Source organism: Pinus tabuliformis, chromosome 2_1 (genome assembly GCF_031772625.1).
Source record: "Pinus tabuliformis cultivar Carrire ecotype Pingquan chromosome 2_1, CPIR1, whole genome shotgun sequence".
In the NCBI taxonomy this organism is placed as follows: Eukaryota; Viridiplantae; Streptophyta; class Pinopsida; order Pinales; family Pinaceae; genus Pinus; species Pinus tabuliformis.
Genome location: NC_142299.1, coordinates 898,402,304 through 898,426,855, shown reverse-complemented (window position 1 = coordinate 898,426,855; position 24,552 = coordinate 898,402,304). Strand labels below are relative to the sequence as shown.

General features: G+C 34.3%; 1 protein-coding gene across 1 annotated transcript; it reads right to left on the bottom strand.

Moving 5' to 3' along the window:
* Positions 1-16,699: 16,699 nt before the first annotated feature.
* Positions 16,700-20,522, bottom strand: LOC149203552 (cytochrome P450 716B1-like). Its single transcript, XM_089403498.1, has 3 exons — positions 19,239-20,522; positions 18,900-19,087; positions 16,700-17,102 (listed from the first exon to the last, which is right to left on the bottom strand). The coding sequence occupies exons 1-3, from the start codon at positions 20,317-20,319 to the stop codon at positions 16,806-16,808; spliced, it is 1,566 nt and encodes a 521-aa protein (XP_089259624.1). The 5' UTR covers positions 20,320-20,522; the 3' UTR covers positions 16,700-16,805.
* Positions 20,523-24,552: the final 4,030 nt, after the last annotated feature.

Genomic DNA, 24,552 nt, shown 5'->3' with positions numbered 1-24,552 from the left:
AGATGCAAACTAGAATTGAGCTTCGTCTTATAGACATACATAGAACTTACAAATTTTTGTTGCACCCATCCCCATTAGTTCACTGCACACATACCTCGCTATGTCATGGATATAAAGGTGGATAAAGTAGCAAGGAATATGTTAACAATATTTTAGGCATTATATTTTGTAAATATTTGCCTAGATTTGGGAGGCCTTTTAGAAATATAATGGAAATTTTCCTAGAAGTACAGGGTTATCAATAGATGAATATATACTCATGAAAATACTTGACTGTAAGGGGAAGCATATCAGAAAATATTTCCACGCACAACCATGGTGGTGGATTTCTGGTTTGTTTATCATTAATGGTGATCTATCAAGCCTTTGTTTTTTGACTTCATGCATGTGGGAAGTTGTGGGCACCAAGAGTATAATTCAATAAGGCTCCATCCTTGTTCCCAAATAAGGACTTCCACCAAAAGTCAGGCCCAAGACTGAAAAATCTCCAGGCACATGATCATCCTCACCACGTACTTAGTAGTTCCAATTGTAGTAGTAGTAGGAGACACAAATATGTAAGACTTATGTGATACTACATAAGGGGTTGTTCAAGAAAATTAATTAAGGCAAAAATTAATATTTTGTCTGAAACATTTAATTAAATTAATTTGGATGTCAGATAATCTACAAAACTTTTCACTGTTTTCATTTTTATATTAAAATCGGTTGAAATATATGCGTAATCGAGGTTTTCATAAAGACATGGCAAGGAGGAGCATAGGTCAGGCTAAAAGAGCTATTCAACTTGCTAAATGAGGTTTTCATACAAACTTGAGTGAGTTAAAATGGGATAAAAGAGCTAAAGTGGTAATGGTGTCAATGAAGCCATCCGAAGCATTTTTGCGACCTTTTTTTGTATTTGTTTATTGACAAATTCTAATAAGAAAGAAATGTGAAAGTTAATAGTTGCGGCAAGATATTAACAATTTGTGTTAATGCTAGTTACTTTGCTTTGTAGTATTAGATTAAATTGTTTGTAGATTATTGTGTATTGTTAACTTATTGTGTGGGTCATGCTACAGGGGTGTGACATTGAACTAACTCCATTGAGTTATTTTTTATTAAGTTAAAAATAGGGGTTGCATGATTATAGATTTTATGAAGATTATGTCATTATGTATCGAGCATTTTTTTCAAAAGAAATGCCTATGTATACAATTTCAAGGATTTCCATAACTCCTCACATAATTCTTTAAATGGTACCAACTCAATGAAGAGCACTTGCCTTATAAGCAGGAGGTTGGTGGTTCAGTTCCACTATGCCCTAATAGGCATTATGAATGATACTGTATTTTAATTTTAAATTAAATACTTTTATATTGATTTATTTTAACAACGAGACATTTTTCTAGATTCATTGTTTTATATTGTCTCTAAAGAGAGAGAAGTGATATTGTATTATTATTAAATATATTTGTATAGTGTCTTTAGACAGACAATAGCTAGGATTAAAGATGTATTGTCTCTATAAATACACTGTCTTTAATCTCAACTATTGTCTCTAGAGAGAAAAAATGGAAGTGTGCCTTAAGAGACAATAATGCTTATGTTATATATTGCCTTTATAGAGACAATTTTGTAAGACATTGATTTGAGAAACTCACTTAAAGATAATACACAAGTTTTCTTTTTCTTTTTCTTTTTTTTGAATTCAAGCTTCTATGATCCATAATGAATTACAAAAAGTCTTCCCGTAGAAATCACATAACATAATTTTTTTGGTCGACGCATTTCAAACCAACTAGTGTGTTCATCTCAAATATTGTTTTAAACACCCCTCATGTGTACTAGTGTAAGTGTAAAAAGGTGGTCCATAGTTGAATGATATCTCCTAGAGACACTTTAATCTCTGCCAACCTATTTCATAGGTTTGTCATTGTTACAATGTCAAAAGTTTATCTAAACTCAATGAAACAACACAAGAGATGGGTTTTATTTTTGCAACATTATTCCACAATGATCCTAAGTGTAACAATGCAGTCCATAGTTGAATGATCTCTACAATGACCCTCTTGGGCTTAAACTCTTTTTCCATCGCTTTCTAAGCTCCATAAGTTAATCATCCTTTCTTAATAATTACTTACACGTTGGCTAATGGGGTAGTCACAATAGTCCTATAATTAGAGGGAATGCTTTTATCCACACTAGTAAAAACAACTACAATAAGACTTTGTCTTTAGAGTTTAAAGAATCCCATCTTAACTTCTATGTGAGGGATGAGGTTAAACTCTCTACTTGAAAATTTCAGCTTCATAACCTTAAAAATCCTTAACTTTTTCATTTGCAAACTGCTTAATCACATATTCTATATCCATTTGTAAGTATATATAATTGGCCATAATAATTTAAATTATTTTAATTTCATAACCTCAACTATATAATTAATTAAATTAACATACATATATATTTCCAAAATATGTTATTTGATAAATTACTATGAAAATAGATATAATTTAATATATATTTGACAAATTATTACGAAAAATGGATATAATTTAAAAAATGCAAGGTAGTAAAATTTGAAATTCCAACCCCCCACATATATATGAGATTATCTGAAGCTGTAGCTATTGTAGTGTATTTAACGAAAATTATATATACCATTTTATGAAAAAGGTAGGTAGATATAGGCATTTCTTTATTATATGGCAAAACCAAAGGAATCACTTGTTCTCTGCCATGTACATTTTCACATTACTCCACCACATCAACATATTATATATACATTTTCACATTACTCCACCACATCAACATATTATATATATATGGCAGAGAACAAGTGATTCCATTGGTTTCGCCATATAATAAAGAAATGCCTACATCTACCTTTTTCATAAAATGGTATATGCAATTTTCGTTACAATAGCTACAGCTTCAGATAATCACACAGGGAATAGAGGTTATGGTGCAGGTGGTTTGAGGAGCAGAGGCAACCCATGCAGAAGTCTGGGAATAAAATACATATTAACCAATTCATCCGGCTCTATCAATTCCCAGTCGTATCTTAGAACAAGGTGGTACAGAAACACTTCCATTTCTATCCTTGCAAACTCATTTCCTGGGCACATCCGGTTTCCCTGCCCAAAAGGAATGAAACAGAATGGTTCCCGTCGTTTATCGAACTGTCCCGGATCAAATTCTTCTGGATTCTCAAAGTACTATCCCTTGTTCTGAGTCTGCGTCATGGAATAATTAACCTGCGTCAGTAGACATGCATGAATGTGAAATGTAAAAATACGATGTTCAGATTTCTAATATAAATTTGTTGTACTGATCTTTGAATACTGGGGATGAACATTCCTTGTGGGGGGATATCGTGAGGGGACCTGGGGCAGTTGAATAGTATTTAAGAAGTCGATCAGTCTTGCCAGTGAACACGGCAGATCAAAATAACATGTTGGCATGTCACTAGTTCTCAACGCTGGGAGTTCCTTCAAGCACTTCGCCAAATCCAGAAGCCTGCAATAATAAAAGGCATTTTTATGTCAGTGCATGACAGTGGATTCGCTGAAGTGTTTGGGGAACTCCGAGCGCCAATGAATCTACACTGGATGTACTGCTGGTCATATGTATGCATGTGCTTGCCTGGTTATAGTGTGCAAAATACATAAAACTAGTTTCTAAATTAAAGTTAGAGGAAGATCTAACACCGAAGTATGTGTCTAGGATTTTCCTTATGTTGTCGAACTATTTTGGTTTGTGTTTGCAGTGAATAATGCTCGCTAACTGGAATCGGTTTGGTTTGTGTTTGCAGTGAATAATGCTCGCTAACTGGAATCTGGTTGGTTGGTTGGTTGGTACAAAGTTTAATGTTCTATCAAATGATTTCACTGGCTCTATTTCTCCAAACAGTTGCAAAGATTTGATTAGTCTTCGGCTGGGTGACAATAAGCTTAGTGAGGAAATCCCAAAATAGGTTGGGAAACTATAAAATCTAGACTTCCTTGAAATGGCAGATAATCAGTTTACAGGAACCTTTTTTCCAGAGATTACATGTAAGTTTGTTGCCATGGAGATTCATCTATTGGATTTATAAAGAATCTTCCTGTATTGGATTTATGAGTGAATATGTTTGTGGGTTCCATACCTTTTATATTGGGAAATCTCATTTCACTGGACAAGCTGGCAATGAATTATGAGTGAATATGTTTGTGGGTTCCATACCCTCTATATTGGGAAATCTCATTTCACTGGACAAGCTGGCAATGAATGGAAATGATGTCTGGAGTGATAAAAAGAGAGATTTTGTTGTGCACTAAATTTCAGTACCTAGACTTGAGCAACAACAACTTGACTAGTGGCATTCTTTTTTGAGATTGGAAGCAACAACAAATTGACTAGTCCCATTCTTTTCTAAGATTGGAAGCATAGAAGGATTGGATATTGCAATGAATCTCAATTGGAATTGTCTCTTGGAGACCATTCCAATAAATTTTTCTAGACTCACAAAATGGGCAACCTTAGATATTTCTCACAATATGCTAGTTAGGAATTTGAGTATTCTTGGCCAACTACCAAAATCAAGTGTCTCTAAATGTTTCATACAATAAGAAATTTTCCAGGCATTAATTTTTTCAGAGAATTGCCTACAAGCAATTTATATGGAAATGCATAAAAGCAATTTATATGGAAATGCAGGTCTTTGTACTTCGTGGACTGATGATGATTTTGAACAAGTGGGGTTTGAGTCACTTGAAGGGCATTCAAGAGTTTTTAATGTTAAGATAATCATAGGCCTTTTGTTTAGCGCTATAGGAATGATGTTGTTTCTGGAGATATGTGTGTTGATAAAAAATAAGAAAATGCTTGAAGTGTTGATAAAAGATAAGAAAATGCATGAAGATATAGAAATGGGTGGCCATGGCAGATGACACTATTCCAGAAACTCAATTTCTCTTTAGAAGAGGTTGTTTATTATCTGGTTGACAACAATATCATAGGAAAAGGTTGTTCAATTGTTGTTTATAGGGCTGAAATGCCTAACAAAGATGTCTTTGCAATGTCTTTGCAGTGAAGGATTCAGAGAAAGAAGGACAACCAATCAAAGACTCATTTGGTGCAAAAGTGAAGACATTTGGCTCTATCAGGCATAGAAACATTGTGAGACTTCTTGGTTTTTATTACAACAACACAACCAAGATTCTCATGTATAATTACATTCCCAATGGAAGCTTGGGTTGTTTGCTGCACGATATGAGAGGATCACCTGGACTGGGAACCCAGATACAACATCATTTCGGGAGCAACACAAGGGATTGAGTATATACATCACCACTTCATCCCAGTGATCATTCACTATGATGTCAAATCTAATAATATATTGTTGGGTTGTCATTTCGAGCATGACCTTGCATATTTCAGCGTTGCCAAGCTTGTCAATTCCTTTAACAATTACACCAAATCTTCAACAAATGTGGCTAGATCCTATGGGTATATTACTCCCAATATGTATTGTTAAATCCTTTGTTGTGTTCATGTGCTATTAAGAACTGTTTATAGGATTTGTTTCAGTAAAGGATAGGGAACTTAAAGATATTTGTTAGGCCAAAAAAAGCATGACAACTATATGCACATAATTTACCACACATTTCATGTTGTAGCATTTTGTACATTCATAATTTTCCTTTAAGGTCCTTAATCAATAATCTCATGTAGTTCTATTTGTATGTAATTTACCGAGCATTTCATGTTGTAGCATATTGTACATTCATAATCCGTCTTTTTAATGTCGCATTTTTAATATTCCTGACCTTTTTAATGTAGAGAATGCAACAAGATGATGGAGCTTCGTGGAAAGAAGTCGCCTTCACTAAGTGGGCCCGCAGGCTATTTTTGGCGCAAAGTCTATTTTTAGACTATGTCTATTTTTAGACATATGGATCATGGTTTATGAGTTGCAGGATGCTATTTGTGGATGATTGGTCATGTTGGTAAAAATATATGGACTTCTATTTTTAGACATATGGGCAGGTTTCTATTTTTACACTGCCAGGCTAAATAGAACAGTTGAATATTATTAGCTTATAATAATATTTGGACTATAAACATTATCTTATCCTCTTGGAGCACTTCAGTTTGAGCTACAGATGTGGCACATGCAGCTGTTAGAAGGAAATACGCTTTTCTTGTGAATTAGTTGAGCTATTGCATGCAGGACTTCAGTTAGAACTCATGTGGTTGAGTTTGGTGGAGTTGATTGTGGAGTTGATGGAGTTGTGTTCAGTTTGACTTGGTTGAACTAGTTGTATTTTAGTCTAACTAAAGAATACACTAGTGATGAGTTGTGTGAATTAATTATTAATTAATTCACTAATTATTAACTCATAAATTAACTCAAGAATACATCAATTAACTCAGTGCATGCACAGTTCAGTGGAGATAGGTGTTAAAGGTTGAGATTGCTATCAGTTGTGACTACAGTGTGAATACAATTGTGCATGAGATTAGCACATGCATGGATGGAGATTGCCCATGAGGCTTGCGTAGTATAACCAAAGGAATTCGATTTCACAGAGTGATTGATTCTCTTGCAGGATTGCAAAGTGGAGGCAGGCTAACAATGGAGGAGATTTGAGGCTTCAGATCTGAGCTAGTTTGTGTGTAATAGGTGGAGATAATACTAAGTACTTGTGAGGAGTATTGTACTATGTAATGTTACATGTTCTCTATCATTATAATATACAAATAGTGTGGGGTTTTCAGCTGTATGCTTTTCCCGGGTTACATACTATGTTACTGTGTGCATGCGATTGATGTTTCATTGTTTTTAATGCTGCTAAATTGATGATCAACGTAGAGGAGATTATGTATTGTGCATGTATTCCGCAATAGTGTATAATCGGGATAATCTCTGTGAATAAGTGATATTATTCAAAATTTCTACATGGTATCGGAGTTGTTGATAATCAGATCTATTATTCAAAAAGTGTTTACATTTTATTTCTTCAGGCAGAGTCTGTAATCGGGCCAGGTAGCCTCTGGATTCATCCTTCCTCTGGAAGGTGAGATATCCAGTAAAAGCCCATATAGTCAATCTCTGTACGCGAAATAATTTGTTCTCACAAATTCTAGATCAGAGGCGGTTGAGTTTTGAGCTGGAAGAATTCGAATTTGCAGCAGTGTTTTCTTGGTGTCAATGTTGCAATGTCTTTCAACGGATTGTGATTGGAGTATGCTCTTAAGGGCAGCTCAAACTATATTGCATGGAAGGACAAGATGGAGGCGGTCTTAGATGATAATGGGCTGAAGGAGTTCATAGAGGCTAAGGTCCCAAAGCCTACTGACATTGCACAAGTTGATGCTTGGCAAACGAAGACAACAAAGTGTCGAAGGATTTTGTTGGAGGGCGTGAAGGATCACATTGTGTCCAGCCTACATGGAAAGGCTTCTCCATACTTGATGTGGAAAGCGTTGACAGATCTATTCCAAAGCAAGAGTGATCAGAGGAAGCTGGCACTCAAAGATAAACTCAGAAACATTAAATGCAAGAAGGGAGACAGTATGCCCAAGTATCTCACAAAGTTTACTCAGTGCAGGGATGAGCTGGGAAGTGTGGGGGTGACTGTCAATGATGAGGAATTGGTGAGCTTGGCTCTCCTTGGTCTTCCGAAGAGTTGGCATTCCTATCAGGACTCTATCAATGGTCGGGAGAAGTTGCCAGGATGGGAGATACTTTGGTCAAATCTTGTGTAGGAGGAGATCAGGCGGAATACCAGGGATGGATCTTCATCAAAGGCACCTGATGAAGAAAATTGCGCTTTGACTGCCAAAGCAAAGAAGGGGAAGAACAAGAAAGCTTCTCATTCCGGTGCGAAAGGCAAGAAGCAGGACATGTCCAAAGTGAAGTGTTTTCACTGTCACCAGCACAGACACTATGCCACTAATTGTCCACAAAAGAAGAAGAACAAACAAGCTACTGGATCTACAGCGGGAAAGGCTCTAGCCTCGCAGTTTGAGCTTGATTTTTCATTGATCGCATGCTTGGTTTCAAGTGTGATGGGATCAGTGTGGTTCTTGGACAGTGGTGCGTCTTTTCACATGACAGGAGATCGAGATTTGTTTTCTGATCTAGAGGAGAAAGATCTTGGAGTGCACATCGATATGGGCGATGATGGTAGATACAGTGCGACCGGTATTGGTACCATTTCCTTTGAGAGGGAGTCTGGTAAACCCTTCATATTGAAAGAAGTGATGCATGTTCCAAGATTGAAGAAGAATCTTATCTCTATGGCGATGTTAGAAGATAAGGGATATGATGTTGTTTTCAGCAAGGGAAAGGCTTTCCTACGCAACAAGACAATTGGAGAAGCCCAGAAGATAGGGGTTTGAGTCAGGAACCTTTATCAGTTGCATGTAGATGGTTGCGCAGCAATGGCATGCAAGGCAGAAGGATTGGTGAGCCGGGATGATGGCGAGCTGTGGCACAGGAGATTGGGTCACCTTCACCATGGAGCCTTGAAGATACTGCAGCAGATCACTATTGGGCTTCCTAAAGGCACTCTTGCGCAGTCAGATCAGTGCAAGGGGTGTACTTTGGGAAAGTTTGTGAAAGCCACCTTTCACGAGAAGGATAGTCATGCCACGACAATCCTTGAGAGAATTCACACAAACGTGTGTGGACCTTTCTCAATTGCTTCGACAACAAAGCACAGGTACTATGTGATCTTTGTTGATGATTGACTCATTTCTCTTGAAAGTGCTAGATCTTCTTCATGCAGAAGAAGAGCGAGACATACTCAAAGTTCTGTGAGTTCAAAGCACTAGTCGAGAAGGAGTCAGGGAAGAAGGTGAAGGCTCTTAGGAGCGACAATGGTGGTGAATACATCTATGGCGAGTTCAAGGACTTTTGCAGCGCAGAAGGGATTCGAAGAGAGCTCAGAGCTCCCCATAACCCACGACAGAACAGGGTTGTTGAGCGGAAGAACAGAACAATCGTAGGTGCTGCACGGGCGATGTTGCATGATCAGGGCCTACCCCTTCACTTGTGAGCAGAAACATGCAATACAACAGTTTATGTGCATAACCGTTGTCCTCACAGGATACTTGGCATGAGTACACCCGAGGAGGCTTATTCTGGTAAGAGGCGTGATATTTCTCATTTGAGGATTTTTGGTACTAATGTTTACATGCATGTAACAAAGGGTGCTAGGAAGAAGCTGGAGCCAACCGTAGAGGTTGGGATATTTGTGGGGTACACTGATACGCCCCACAACTATCATGTGTATTTTCCAAACAGTGGCAAGACTGTTGTGCGACGGGATATAAAATTTCAGGAGGAGAAAGACATGAAGTGTTCGCTTGAGAAGGAGCCACACTTGCATGCAGATGAGGAGCTATTAGTTCCTAAGGATGAGCTTCAGGACGTGGATCAGCCATAGGACGAAGTTCATGGAGTGGAAGAGACCACTCATGCAGTGCCAACCATCAGAGGGCGAAAGCGCTTGACAGAAGCTGAGCGGCTGGCTCAAGATGCAGAGAAGGTTGTAGGACCACCTAGAGCTCAACGTAGATAGAGACAGTCCCCTGATCGGTACACTGGATACATGGCTCTTGTGAGCAAATGTGTTGTGACTGAGCCATCCTCTTTCGAGGAAGCTGTGGAGGATCTCGCATGGGTAGATGCCATGGTGGAAGAGTATGATTCGATTGTCAGAAACAGTGCATGGGAGATTGTCCGGAGGCTTTTCACAGATAGAGGGGATCGATTATGAGGAGACCTTTGCACCTGTTGCAAGGTATTCTTCCATGTAGACGATTCTTGCTCTCTCAACGTAGATGGGGTGGCACATTCATCAGATGGATGTGAAGACTGCATTCCTCAATGGAGTCATTGAGGAGGAGGTGTACATAGAGCAACCCAAAGGTTTTGAGATCTTCAGCAGCGAGTCGCATGTGTGCAGGCTCAAGAGAGCGTTGTATGGGTTGAAACAAGCACCACGTGCTTGGTACACATGGATAGACAGTTATTTCACCGGACTTGGATTCTCCAAGAGTGAGGCGGATCCTAACCTATACAAAATTGTGGTGGAGGGTAAGTTGCTTATCATTGTACTTTATGTAGATGATTTGATTCTAACTGGTGATGAGCTGTTGATACTTTCATACAAGGATGATCTTGCTAAGGAGTTTGAGATGAAGGACTTGGGCCTCCTTCATTATTTCCTAGGATTGGAAATTTGGCAGTGCAGTGATGGACTATTTGTTTCTCAGGGTAAGTATGCTCGGGAGATACTGGAGAAGTTCAACATGCATGGCTGCAAGCCTGTTGATACTCTTCTTCCTGGAGGTTGGAGGAAGGAGGATGCTACTTCAGCAGAAGTAGTGGATGCCACTGTTTATCGACAGTTGGTGGGGTCGCTTATGTATCTGGTCAATGCACGACTCGATATATGCTATGCTGTTAACCAACTTTCACAAGCTATGGTTAAGCCAACCAAGCTCTTCTGAAAGGCAGGCAAGCATGTATTGCGTTATCGCAAAGGCACATCGGGATATGGATTATGGTACAGACAAGAGGATGAGGTGAAACTATGTGGCTTCACGGATGCAGATTGGGCAGGGAGCCCAATGGACAGAAAGAGCACATATGGAGGGATTTTCAGTATCGGGTCGACAGTAGTTCCTTGGTACAGCAGGAAGCAGAGATCTGTGGCACTCAGTTTAGCAGAGGCCGAGCATATGGAAACAAGTTTGGCTGCATGCAAGGCTATATGGATGAGGAAGATCCTGGTCGACTTGTTCGGTTCTCACTTGGAGCCTACAGTGATTTATTGTGATAACCAGAGTTGCATTAAACTCTCGACTAATCCAGTATTTCATGATAGATCCAAGCACATTGACATCAGGTACCATCATATCAGAGATTGTGTGCAGCGGAGAGTCATGTTACTTCCATACATTCCAACGAAGGACCAGGATGCTGATATCTTGACGAAGGTGCTCACGAGGAGCAAATTCGAATACCACCGAGGCAGGATAGGGGTTGTTGATAATCCATATCTTGTTGAGAGGGAGTGTTGAGAATGCAACAAGATGATGGAGCTTAGTGGAAAGAAGTCGTCTTCACTAAGTGGGCCCGCAGGCTATTTTTGGCGCAAAGTCTATTTTTAGACTATGTCTATTTTTAGACATATGGATCATGGTCTATGAGTTGCAGGATCCTATTTGTGGATGATTGGTCATGTTGGTAAAAATAAATGGATTTCTAATTTTAGACATATGGGCAGGTTTTTATTTTTAGACTGTCAAGCTAAAAATAGAACAGTCGAATATTATAAGCTCATAATAATATTTGGAGTATAAACATTATCTTATCCTCTTGGAGCACTTCAGTTTGAGCTACAGATGTGGCACCTGTAGCTGTCAAAAGGAAATACGCTTTTCTTGTGAGTTAGTTGAGCTATTGCATGCAGGACTTCAGTTAGAACTCATGTGGTTGAGTTTGGTGGAGTTGATTGTGGAGTTGATGGAGTTGTGTTCAGTTTGACTTGGTTGAACTAGTTGTATTTTAGTCTAACTAAAGAATACACTAGTGATGAGTTGTCTGAATTAATTATTAATTAATTCACTAATTATTAACTCATAAATTAACTCAAGAATACATCAGTTAACTCAGTGCATGCACAGTTTAGTGGAGACAGGTGTTAGAGGTTGAGATTGCTATCAGTTGTGACTATAGTTGTGCATGAGATTTGCACATGCATAGATGGAGATTTCCCATGAGGCTTGCATAGTATAACCAAAGGAATTCAATTTCACAGAGTGATTGATTCTCTTGCAGGATTGTGCAGTGGAGGCAGGCAAATAGTGGAGGAGATTTGAGGCTTCAGATCTGAGCTAGTTTGTGTGTAACAGGTGGAGATAGTACTGAGTACTTGTGAGGAGTATTGTACTATGTATTATTACATGTTCTCTATCATTATAATATACAGATAGTGTGGGGTTTTCAGATATATGCTTTCCCCGGGTTACATACTGTGTTAATGTGTGCATGCGATTGATGTTTCATTGTTTTTAATGCTGCTAAATTTATGATCAACATAGAGGAGATTATGTATTGTGCATGTATTCCTCAATAGTGTATAATCGGGATAATCTCTGTGAATAAGTGTCATATTATTCAAAATTTCTACATTTAATGTTGCATTTTTAATATTATCTTTATACATGCTTCTTATAATTCTCCTATCATTTATTGACCTTTGAATATCCCAACATAAAACAAGAAATCCATGTATAATGGAGAGATGAAGTTGGGCATCGAGTGCTCCAATTTGCGAACCATTCTAACCAAATCGTTTTGGTTGTAAAGCCCTCAGATATAGTTTGTCATAAACATTCTTGTTGTAGATGCACCTTAATGCCTACCAATTAGTGCCTTAATCGTGGTGGATTTTGACCCCACTAATGAAATGAGGCCCCACTGTAGTCTGGCTTGGTTGAAAAAGACCATCTACAGTCAAGAAAATCTGGGCTGTGGTATGCATATAGTTCTAGATATTAGTTTTCGGTGTTAGAAACAATTACACTAATCAGAATATGCAGGAAGATTCCATTTTACCTAACACCACTTGGTGGTGTTGTTTCTGTATGAGAACATGATTTCTTGCTTCTATATGGGATCTTAAACTCCCACTCATATGTTCTGTTATGGAGCAATCAATGTTGAATCAAATGTGTGATATAAAAAATGTAAAATGCATTAAGCACATTACCATCTAGTTTATCCTTTACCATGAAATTTTATATTTCAAATTAAGCTAGTTATAAAACTCCGCATTCTATTATATATCCAATACTAACTTTCTAAGTGTTATGCTTTTGGGTTGGTATTCCAAAGTTGCACAACTTTTCTTATAATTTTTATATTAACCTTTAATTATGTGAATGTGATAACATGTCACATCGTTGAGTTTCAATGTTTAATATGGTTACTTGACCTTCCCATACAACTTTAAATTCTATGCAGTAGGGTCTGTATTCCTTTCACATATGTAACAATGATCTTCTATTTATGCTTATGCTCTTGAGTCTAACCTAGTATAGAGCTATTGTACTTATGCTCAAAATTTGTTGAGTATAGAGTTATTGTATGTAAAGAAAGTTGTTTATCATTTTAGAGTTTGTTTTGTTACCTAAAGCTTGCGTGTAATTAGATTGCAGATTTTGGAATATATAGGAAACTTTATATAATTAGTGAAGTCAATGGTTTGTCTTCACTCATGTCTGTGGAATTTCCAAAATATTTTGAAATCTAGAATTGAGATAAAGATGACCCTTTCCAAAAAAATTGGCACATTAGTTGTTGAACTTCTTATAATTAATTTTTTTCCCTAAATTACCTAAGTGTAATTAGATTGCAGATTTTGGAATATTTAGAAAATTCTATAGACATGAGCGAAGTCAATGGTTTGACTTCACTCATGTCCGTGAAATTTCCAAAATGTTTTAAAATCTACAACAAGATAAAAATGACCCTTTCCCAAAAAAAACATTGCACTTGCAAGTTTAAAATGCCTTTATACCAATATAACATATATTGTGCAAACTACCTCATTCCCAAGGGCTCGAAGGTCATGCTACTTTTCAAAAACATTCATCATAATCCATAATTCTTTCCAAATCCTCATACATTCGATCCTTCAATATTTGAGGTTAGTGAATGGATAAATCCAGAAAGATATATATATATATATATATATATATATATATATATATATATATATATATATGTATATGAAAAAAAATATTTTAATTGTCGAGGGTTTGCAATGGACATTAATGAAAATTTGTGATTTTCATTGTCTTTTCTTCAATATCTATGAATATATTATTTACTTCAAATGGATCAAGGTTATGTCCTTGTTGTTGCAGAGACCTCCAAAACATAAAACATTTCTACCCCTTGGCAGTGGAGTCCATTCATGCCTTAGCAATGAACTCACAAAGTTAGACATGCTTATCCTGATGCACAACCCCACAACCAAGTACAAGTACCATTTCTATTAGTATTTGATTCCCTAAATCTATTGAAAAACATATTAAAGCTACGAAATCAGATTTCTAGATCATTTCAAACCTGGAGTTTTCAAGATATGGACTAGATTTGAGCTTCCGCTAACAAACATACATAGAAGTTCAACATTTTTGCTACACGTGTCCCCATTAGTTGACTGCACACATACTTGGCTATGTCATGGATATAAAGGTGGCCAAAGTAGCAAGGAATATGTTGACAATATTTTAGGCATTAGATTTTGTAAATAGTTTCCTAGATTTGGGAGGCCTTTCACAAATATAATGGGAATTTTCCTAGAAGTACAAGGTTACAAACAGATGAATATATACTCATGAAAATACTTGACTGTAAAGAGAATCATATAGGAAACATTGTTAGGTGGAGCCATGGTGGTGGATTTATTGTTTGTTTATCGTTAATGGTGATCTAACAAGACTTTTTTTTTGGACTTCATGCAGGTGGGTCATTGTGGGCACTGAGAGTAGAATTCAATATGGCCCCATCCATATTCCCAAACAAGGACTTCCAGTAAAAGTCAGGCCCAAGACTAAAAAGGCACATGATCATCCTCACCACGTAATTAGTAGTTAAGACACAAATATGTAAGATTTAAGTCCTACTACATAGGGGGTTGTTCAAGAAAATTAGTTAAGATGAAATTAATATTTTGTTTAAATAATATAATTAAATTAATTTGGATTTGAGATCATCTACAAGACTTTTCATTATTTTCATTTTTATATTAAAATTGGTTGAAAGATATGCATAATCTAGGTTTTCATACAGACATGGCAGGGAGGAGCATAGGTCGGCCTAAAGGAGCTATTCAACTTGCTAAATGAAGTTTTCATACAGATTTGAGTGAGTTAAAATGGGATAAAAGAGCTAAAGTGGTAATGGTGTCAATGAAGCCATGTGAAGCATTTTTGGGATAATTTTATTTATTTCTTTATTGACAAATTCTGATGCAGAAAGAAATGTGAAAGTTAAGAGTTGTGGCAAGGTACTAACAGTTTGTGCTAATTCTAGTTACTTTGCTTTGTAGGATTAGATTGAATTGTTTGTAGATTATTATGTATTATTAGCTTGTTGTGTAGGTTATGCTAGATGGGTGTGACACTGAACTAACTCCATCGAGTTATTTTTTACTAAGTTAAAAATAGGGGTTGCATGATTTAGATTTTACAAAGATTATGGCATTATGTATCTAAAATCAATGCCTATGCATGCAATTTCAAGGATTGCCATAACTCCTCACATAAGTTTTAAAATGGTGTTAACTCAATGGAAGAGCACCTTCTTTGTGCCCTAATATGCATTAATGAATGATATTATATTTTAATTTTAAATTAAATACATTGATTTATTTTAATGATGAGATATTTTTCTAGATTGATTGTTTTATATTGTCTTTAAAGAGACATAAGTGATATTGTATTATTTTTAAATATATTATTTTATTGTCTTTAGAGAGACAATAGCTAGGATTAGAAATGTATTGTCTCTATAAACACAATATGTCTTTAATCTCAACTATTGTCTCTAGAGAGACCAAAATGAAATTGTCTCTTAAGAGACAATAATGTTGTGTTATATTGTCTATATAGAGACAATTTTTTAAGACAATAATTTGAGACACGCTTAAAAACAATATTTAAGACAAGACACAATTTTTTTTTTTTTTGTCTCTAGTTAAAACAAATTACCCTAAAATTCGCCTCAAATATTGTCTTAAACACCCCTCATGTGTAGTAGTGTTAGTGTAAAAAAGTGGTCCATAGTTGAATGATATCTCCTAGAAACAGTCGAATTTCTTCCAACCTATTTCATAAGTTTGTCATTAGTACAATGCCAAAACCTTATCTAAACTCAATGAAACAACACAAGATATTGATTTTAATTTTGCAACACTATTCCACAATGATCCTAAGTGTAACAATGCAATCCATAGTTGAATGATAGCTACAATGACCCTCTGGGTCTTAAACTCTTTTTCCATGGTTTTCTAATGTCCATAAGTTAATCATCCTTTCTAAATAATTACTTACATGTTGGCTAATGGGACTAGTCACAATGGTCCTATAATGAGAAAGAATGCTTTTATCCACACTTGAAGAAACAACTACAATAAAACATTGTCTCTAGAGTTTAAAAAATCCTATCTTAACTTCTATGTGAGGGATAAGGTTAAGCTCTCTACTTGAAAGATTCAACTTATAACCTTGAAAGTCCTTAACATTTTCAATTGCAAAACTGCTTAATCACATATTCTATATTCATTTGTAAATATATGTCATTAACCATAATTTATTTAATTTATTTTGATTTCATAACCTCTCACCTATATAATTAATTAAATTAACATACATATCTATATAAAATATGTTATTTGACCAACTATTATGAAAAGTACATACAATTATAGAAATGCATAGCAGTAATATTTGAAATTCCATCCATCATTTTTTTTATATATATAGATATAGATATATAATGTTGATTTGGTTGAGTAATATGAAAATGATCTCTTTTTATTTATTTATTTATATATTTAATTAATTAATTAATTAATGTGGATGGGGTGGAGTAATATGAAAATGTACATGGCAGAGAACAAGTGATTCCTTTGGTTTTGCAATATAATAAAGAAATGCCTACATCTACTTTTTTCATAAAATGGTATATAAATTTTTCGTAAATACACTACAATAGCTACAGCTTCAGATAATCACACAGGGAAGAGAGGCTATGGTGCAGGTGGTTTGAGGAGCAGAGGCAACCCATGCAGAGGTCTGGGAATGAAATACATATTAACCAATTCATTCGGCTCTACCAATTCCCAGTCGTATCTTAGAACAAGGTGGTACAGAAAAACTTCCATTTCTATCCTTGCAAACTCATTTCCTGGGCACATCCGGTTTCCCTGCCCAAAAGGAATGAAGCAGAATGGTTCCCGGCGCTTATCGAACCGCTCCGGATCAAATTCTTCTGGATTCTCGAAGTATTCTCCCTTGTTCTGCGTCTGCCTCATGGAATAATGAACCTGCATCAGTAGACATGCATGAACGTGAAATGTCAATATAAGATGTTCAGATTTCTAATATAAATTTTCTGTATTGATTTTTGTTGTATCGAAATTTCGTAGTTGAAAATTTCCCTTGCTGTATGGGAATTTCTGAACTTGTTAGAGTAATGAACATGAATCAATGAATAGCACTTGAGTATTTGCTTTGTTGTATGGAAATTTTTTAACTCCTTGAATATTTTTGGGTGATATGGAAATCTTTTGCATTTGGCTGAATGTAATAACTCGCAAATCATGACCATATTTAGCCAATTAAACAATTTTAGAACTTAGAATTATAGAATTGAGATGGATGGCATTAATACTATTAATTTCAACCACCATTATGATGAGTGAATCTGATGGTTAATTCAAAGAAGATTAAAAGTATGTACATTTTATACTCAATAATATAATTGTTGAATAAAAAACAAAAAGTTGTCTGTATGTTCTCCTCGTGTTGTAGGTTAGCTTTTGGAAATTTATTGTGCGCACAATTTGGAGTTGTCTAATGTTTCAAGTAGATTTACTACTTATCAATATTCCCCTACTTATCAATAGGAATAGAAGTAATCTTATCAATAGGAATAGAAGTAATTGTTTCAGGTAGACTCACCATTAGGGACAAAAACAATTAGTAAGTAATGAGTTTACTTAAAATTTTGGATAACTCCAAATTGCACACCATTCAAAAAATTGACATACAACAAATAACTTGCACACAAATGACAAAAACAATTAATAAGTAGTGAGTCCACTTAAAGTTTTGGATAACTCCAAATTGCACACAATTCCAAAAATTGACATACAACAAATAACTTGCACACAAATAAAATTATTTTAATTCACCAAACTTTAAGAACTTAATAATAATATTAACCTTGGATTAGAGTACGTACATCTCCTACGTTCATCTTAATTCTAAATCTACCAAGCACCCAAAAATATAAAATCTCTTAAAATGCAAACCTCTTCTTTTAAAATGAAAAGAGATTTGATTGCTCTCTTCACTCTTAAATATGCATCTATGTTAGTTAATTTATTAATTATTAATTACAATTATTAATTTTTATTTTTATTTTATGTAATTTTAAAAATCAAAATATCTTATTAATAATTATAATTATTTATTTAGTTTAATTTAACTTATTTTGTTTTTATTTTTATTTTTATTTAATTTGATAAAGTCAAAAATATTTACAAGACAATACCAACATTATAACACCTCTTTCAGAATAGCTTATAGAGTACCTCCTAGCATAAAAATAAATAATTTATAGACAACAAAAATTTATAATTAATAATAATAATAATAATTTTATTTACAATCGAATAAACAATATAACCAAATAACTAACACATTTACTCAATTATAAATGGTTGAAATAAACAAATAATTTAATAATAATAATAATAATAATCCAAATTAATCACAACCTAATAAACAATAATTGATCATTAATCCACTATTTTTATTTAAATGGTTGATTCCATTTTAATCACAACCTTATAAATTAATTAATGATTAGTATATAAATTGATTATTTATTAACTAATCATTGAAATTACAAATTCTAAAAATATTAAAAAATATGATTGATAAAAAATAAAATGAAACAATCAACTTATTTAAAAATATTTGAAAATCCAATAAACAAAAAACATATCAAATAATTAACTTAATACTTGTGTATCAAATTTCACAATACTCCTGAAATGTAAAATTTAATTACATTCAACTCCACTAACCAAAATAAATTAATTTTTGATTCTTACCTTCCATCCTTTTGGAATGGTGTAACCTCCGTAGAATATGTTTGTTTTAGCCCTCTTGAAGCCTCCGTTAACAGGAGCCACAATGCGCAGCCCCTCTGATATAACATTGCGTAGATATTCTATACCTTTTATCTCTTCCCACCTGAGAGATTCTTCGCCATTCTTTTGCTCCCTCACCTTTTCGCACTCTGCACCAGAGAGGTTTTCTCATTCTTAATTATTTTGACAAATTCATTTAAAATTTCAAAATATTTCCAAAATCTACCATAAAATTAAATTCAACCAATTAAATATAATTTACCTCATAAAATTAAATTCAACCAATTAAATATAATTTACCTCTACGAAGTTTCTTCAATACATGAGGTGTGATGCAGAGATACTTGACAATGGTGGCAAGGGCCGAGGCTGTTGTTTCCTGTCCTGCAGAAAGAAGAGCTATCATGTTGTCTGCAATTTCTTCATCGCTCAACCTTAAATCACTTGATTCCTCAAACTCTCGAGCAAATAATATCATATCCAGGAAGTTGTCTTCACCATATACACTCCTAGTTTTCTCAGAATCCATGGCGATCCCGTTCCGATTCTGCAGCTTAAGTCTGTTCTGTATTTGTGCATGAATCTGAGAAAGTAAAGACGCCCGCGCCCGCTTGGCCTTGCCGAAGACTGTCCAGGGAAGATCAAGAGGGTGAGATAAAACCCCAGGGCCGAAATCATGATATGCCCTCTTAAAGCCCTCCAGGGCCTCTCCGGGCTTCAATCCCATTAAATAATCAGCGGCCACGCACAAAACCAGGTCCTCGATTTGGTCGAAGGCGCGAATAACATGGCCATTTGAATTCCAGTTCGCATTAAAGTGTTGCAGCACAATCTTTTCAATTTTCCCCACATTTTTCTTCAAGGTTTCTTGATCCAGAACAGAGCGTATAACGCGGCGGAGCTTCTTGTGCCTCTCGCCCGAAGACATAATCAGAGCCTGATCCCCAATGAGAACTTTCACAGACAGGGGCCAGCTGTTATCAAAGAGCTTATTCTCATTTATCAGTATGAATTTGTTGGCCTCCGGCCCTAACATCACCACAGTCGGGCTGCCCAGAACATGGGTTTTGAAAATTTTCCCGTGCCGAGCCCTTCTAATATCGTACCACACATCTGGATTCTGAGGGTTGTTCCATGACTTCAGATAGTCCAGCGATTCTCCCCAGAATGGAATCCCCATGCCTCCTGGCGGGAGCCGAGGCATGTTGCCGAGCTTTACCCTTAATTCTGCGATGAACAGAGGCCCATAAGTCATCAATAGAATATGTGAGAACGCCATAACCAGAGCAGCTGTAACTCCAAAAGAAATCCATGAGAGGCTGAAGTCACATGGATTAAGAACTTTGGAAAATATGTGAGCAGGATTCATCAAATTCTCCATTACACAATTTGCAAATGTTGCAGAACAGAACAGAATTCTGCATCCTCTACCATAAAATATAATTAAATAATTTTCTTAGTTTATCAGATAATGGTTAACAAGGTCGGCCTTCAAAGGGTGGCACGAAAGGGACTCAAACGTGCCCAACTAAAACTCTTTTTCCCTAATTTCACACACTTTGATAAGATGATGCTTCTGGTTATCGAACACTCATTATTTTTTAATTCCACACTCTTGATGCTTTTATAATTGTAGATAGGGATTAAAAATCTTATTGTGATAACCCAACTTTATAGAAAACATTTTGAAAAAAGAAACCAATTTTATATAAATATTTTATTTTTGTCATTCATATATTGTATGAGATTTATGATAATTTATTAAATATGTTATATTTAATGTTATATATTGGAAAGATATTTTTGTATTTATTTAAATAAAACATAAATAATTTTATGATATTGTTGGTTTTTTTAATTTACTTTGTTTTTTTGAAAAGGTTTAAATAAAATATTAATTTATTGAAATTGTTATAATAATTTATTTAACTTTATGGAAAACATTTTGAAAAAAGAAACCAATTTTATATAAATATTTTATTTTTATCCTTCATATATTATATGAGATTTATAATAATTTATTAAATATATTATATTTAATGTTATATATTGGAAAGATATTTTATATTTATTCAAATAAAACATAAATAATTTTATGATATTGTTGGTTTTTTTAATTTACTTTGTTTTTTGGAAAGGTTTAAATAAGATATGAATTTATTGAAATTGTAAGATTTATAAAGTGTTTTTATTCTTCTAGTGGGGTTACATTTACAGTTCCTTTTTGATGAAGAAGTTTTTCATAGGAAAAGGTTTAAATAAAATATTAATGTATTGAAATGGTAAGATTTATAAAGTGTTTTTATTTTTCCAGTGGGGTTACATTTACAATACCATTTTGGATGGACAAGTTTTTCATAGGTGTCATTTCGTATTCTGCAAGGCAAGATTTTATTTCTCTAAACATGATTTGAACATGTATCATTATCTATCATTAAATTATTTGTTTGTTTATTTTGAACATTCTAATCATTTTCATCATTCAAGTACATTTTTGGTTTGTGTTTTTTTTGTTTTACTTTCAACATTCTAATCATCTTCATCATCCAAGTACATTTTTGGTTTGTGTTTTTTTCCTCTTTGAGTGAGTTTGGAAAGATGCCCTATTTGTTCACATATTTAACACTAAAAAGTTGTATTCTTGTCATCCCATGCAAGTTTATCTAAAAATTTCTTTCTATAATATCTTGTCTAGTGAACCCTCATTAATAAGAATCTCTACACATATTTAGGGATATGTGAAAAGACCCAACTTAATCTACTCAAGATATGTTTATAAATTTTTGCTTTGAGGTGTTTCTAGTTTCTTCATAAACTATTTATTGCTAGAAATTTAATGACAAATTGGGAAGGTAAAACCAAACTTCCATTTGGCTGGAAACATAGTGGTAGGGTCAAATTTGAAACTCCAATGTTACAAAAAGACTCTCTCTTCCCCAACACCAAAAATCCTCATGAACTTTCTTATAATTAATAAGGTTGTAAATTGAATAATAAAGAAACCTTTGGAGAGTAGATATGCCTCATAGCACTTTTTCCAAATCAAATAAATCTATTGGCACAAGTTTGAATACAAAGGAGTTTGCAACTAGTACCACAATTAACAAAAAGCATTTCTCAAATGGGATAATTTTCCATGCCTTTTCGAAAATAAAATTTGTTCAACTTCCATTTTTTTCTAAAAATGATTCACCCAAATATCATATGATAAAATTATTTTACCTTAAGATTTCCCAAAAAAATTTAAATACTATATAAAATTATTAGCAATTTGAATAGTTTTACCAAAATATTGGCAAACATTTTACAGTTTGCATATTAGGGATGAGTAAGACTCCCCAATATATCTACACTTCAAAATAAATTTCCAAAATTATGAAAACTATTGAATTTACAAATTACCATAAACAATTCATTCTAGAATGAGACAAGACATGTAACCTACTACTTTGAGTAAGACTCTAACATTGACATCCTTATAATTTCTTCACTAAATATCCACTCCGTGGAGGAAGGACTCAAAATAGATGAAATGGAGGGTTTATTTATGAGTACATCCTTAAAAAAAACATGCTTTGAGGATAAAAGTGTTCCATTGCCAACCTTTCCTCCACGCAAGAAAAAAACTACATAAAGAGTTGGGTCTTTGCATATTTTGTAGCCACACAATAGATCATGGTTAAGATGTTTACTTGCAAATAGAATTCGTTGTTGGTCTATAGGTATCCATGACAAGTGTTTTATCTATACCACATTATCATTATTGTTTATCGAAAAGACCCAGGTTTTCTTATAAAATACTTGACCATGATTCGAAACCTTACTTTCATAGTATAACGTTATTGGGATCAAGGTCTCCCTAGCAGGTTAATTGATATTATAAATTTAATCAAACCTTTTTCATTCATGCATATTGTCAAACACTTTGGTATATATTTCACCAATAATTCAAGCATACACTATCCCACTTATTGTTTCTTCATTTACAATGTTAAGCTTTGGAAATATTTGATTGCAAAAGGCTTAAATGTGAAAACTCAAAGGACATAGAAAGCATTATGGAAAGAAAGAGCCAAATAACCATAAGGGACAATAAGAAATATAACTTATTAGCCAAAGCCTCAAAAACCCTCATAACATCTCAAAATAATGTGCGTTCTTACCTAAATAATAATTTCAATATGAGACCAAATAAGGATAAAGGATTTTGTCTACCATTCCCAACATAAAGCATGTTCTTCCTTAGTAAAGCACGTTGTTCCTTAGAAAATGGTAATAGGGTATGCAAGGTTTGGCATTTTCTTCTTGTTCTGAAAAAAAGTCCAATTTCTAATAGAGGTTTGAAGGCCAACTAACTTCTAGAGAACCTTTAACAAAGAAGCTCCACAGCTTTTTAAAAAAATATAAAAAAATCCTGTAGGTATTTATTATTATTCATGTCACAAATGGATGAATTAAAGGAAGCATTTAACGCTTCTCCTATAAGTATGCATACATGACCTTTTTGTTTCTTTATATTATGTAATATATCTTATATTTCTAAATGATACTAATTAGTTTAAAATAAATGTAAATATGGTATATAATTATATTTTTTTCAATATAATAATAGTGATAATAATTTAATTTCAAGTTTATGGTTTATTCTAAATTTTTATATGAGACTTCTTGTATATGTCTTACTACCTTCTAAATTTGAACTTATGGACCATTTTTTCTCAAACTCAAGCCTATGGCCTATTTCCCTCTAGATTAAAATTTATGACCTCCAAAAAGGAAATACATGTTCTTGACTACTAGGTCAACACGTAATAGTATTTCTTTTTATACATCAATTTGTCATATGTGTGTCCATCTATAATTTGTTATAAGTATTATATGTATATATATTTAGTCATCATATGGAGAATTATGGACGAGAATTCCCTTCTATTAAGATGTGATGGAATAAATAATATGAAAATTAATGGATTATGGAGAGGATGCACAAGGGATAGATGCCATTTTCAACATAAAGAAGGATAAAGTATTGGCTAAGAAAGGAGAATAAAAATGGGCCATAAATTAAAGCTTTATACTTCAAAATTGAGGTAAATAGAGAAAATGTTGAAATGTGTTATCGTCATTAGAAACCAAAAACAAATATGCAATAACACATTTCATTGTCTAAGATAGCCAAACTATGTTTAGACTTTGAGCATTTTATAGACATAACAAATAGTAGCTAGAAGAAAAGCAAGGAATGTTTTCTACTTTCATCTAAAGAATTAATTACAAGGTTGACAACTCCGATTATTAATCTCAAAAATGATTGAATCCATTTGTAGTATTGGCAATTGATTGTGCAAAGGGTTAAGCTCTCATTTTCCCAGGCAAGTGGTCAAAACCCAATACCTATTTCTTATATTCATTCAAACAAATATTTCATCCCTCATTCCACGCCAACTCCATCATTCCATGGTGTTTTTTTCAAGCTATTCTCTAGTAACAATTGAATAAAAATGTAGTGCTGTTGACATTTGAATAGGCCTTTGCTACAAGACCAGTGAGTGAAATCTCGCTTAGAGAGGGGAGATTGTGATTTTGGGAAGGAAAGAACACAAAATGTAGAGAG

Excerpts from the sequence above, each read along its gene's own strand:
- LOC149203552 (XM_089403498.1), bottom strand. The coding sequence starts at position 20,319 with ATGGAGAATTTGATGAATCCTGCTCACATATTTTCCAAAGTTCTTAAT. Across the intron at positions 19,088-19,238 it reads ATTGAAGAAACTTCGTAGAG|AGTGCGAAAAGGTGAGGGAG; the intron begins GTAAATTATATT and ends TCTCTGGTGCAG. Across the intron at positions 17,103-18,899 it reads CCATTCCAAAAGGATGGAAG|GTTCATTATTCCATGAGGCA; the intron begins GTAAGAATCAAA and ends CTACTGATGCAG.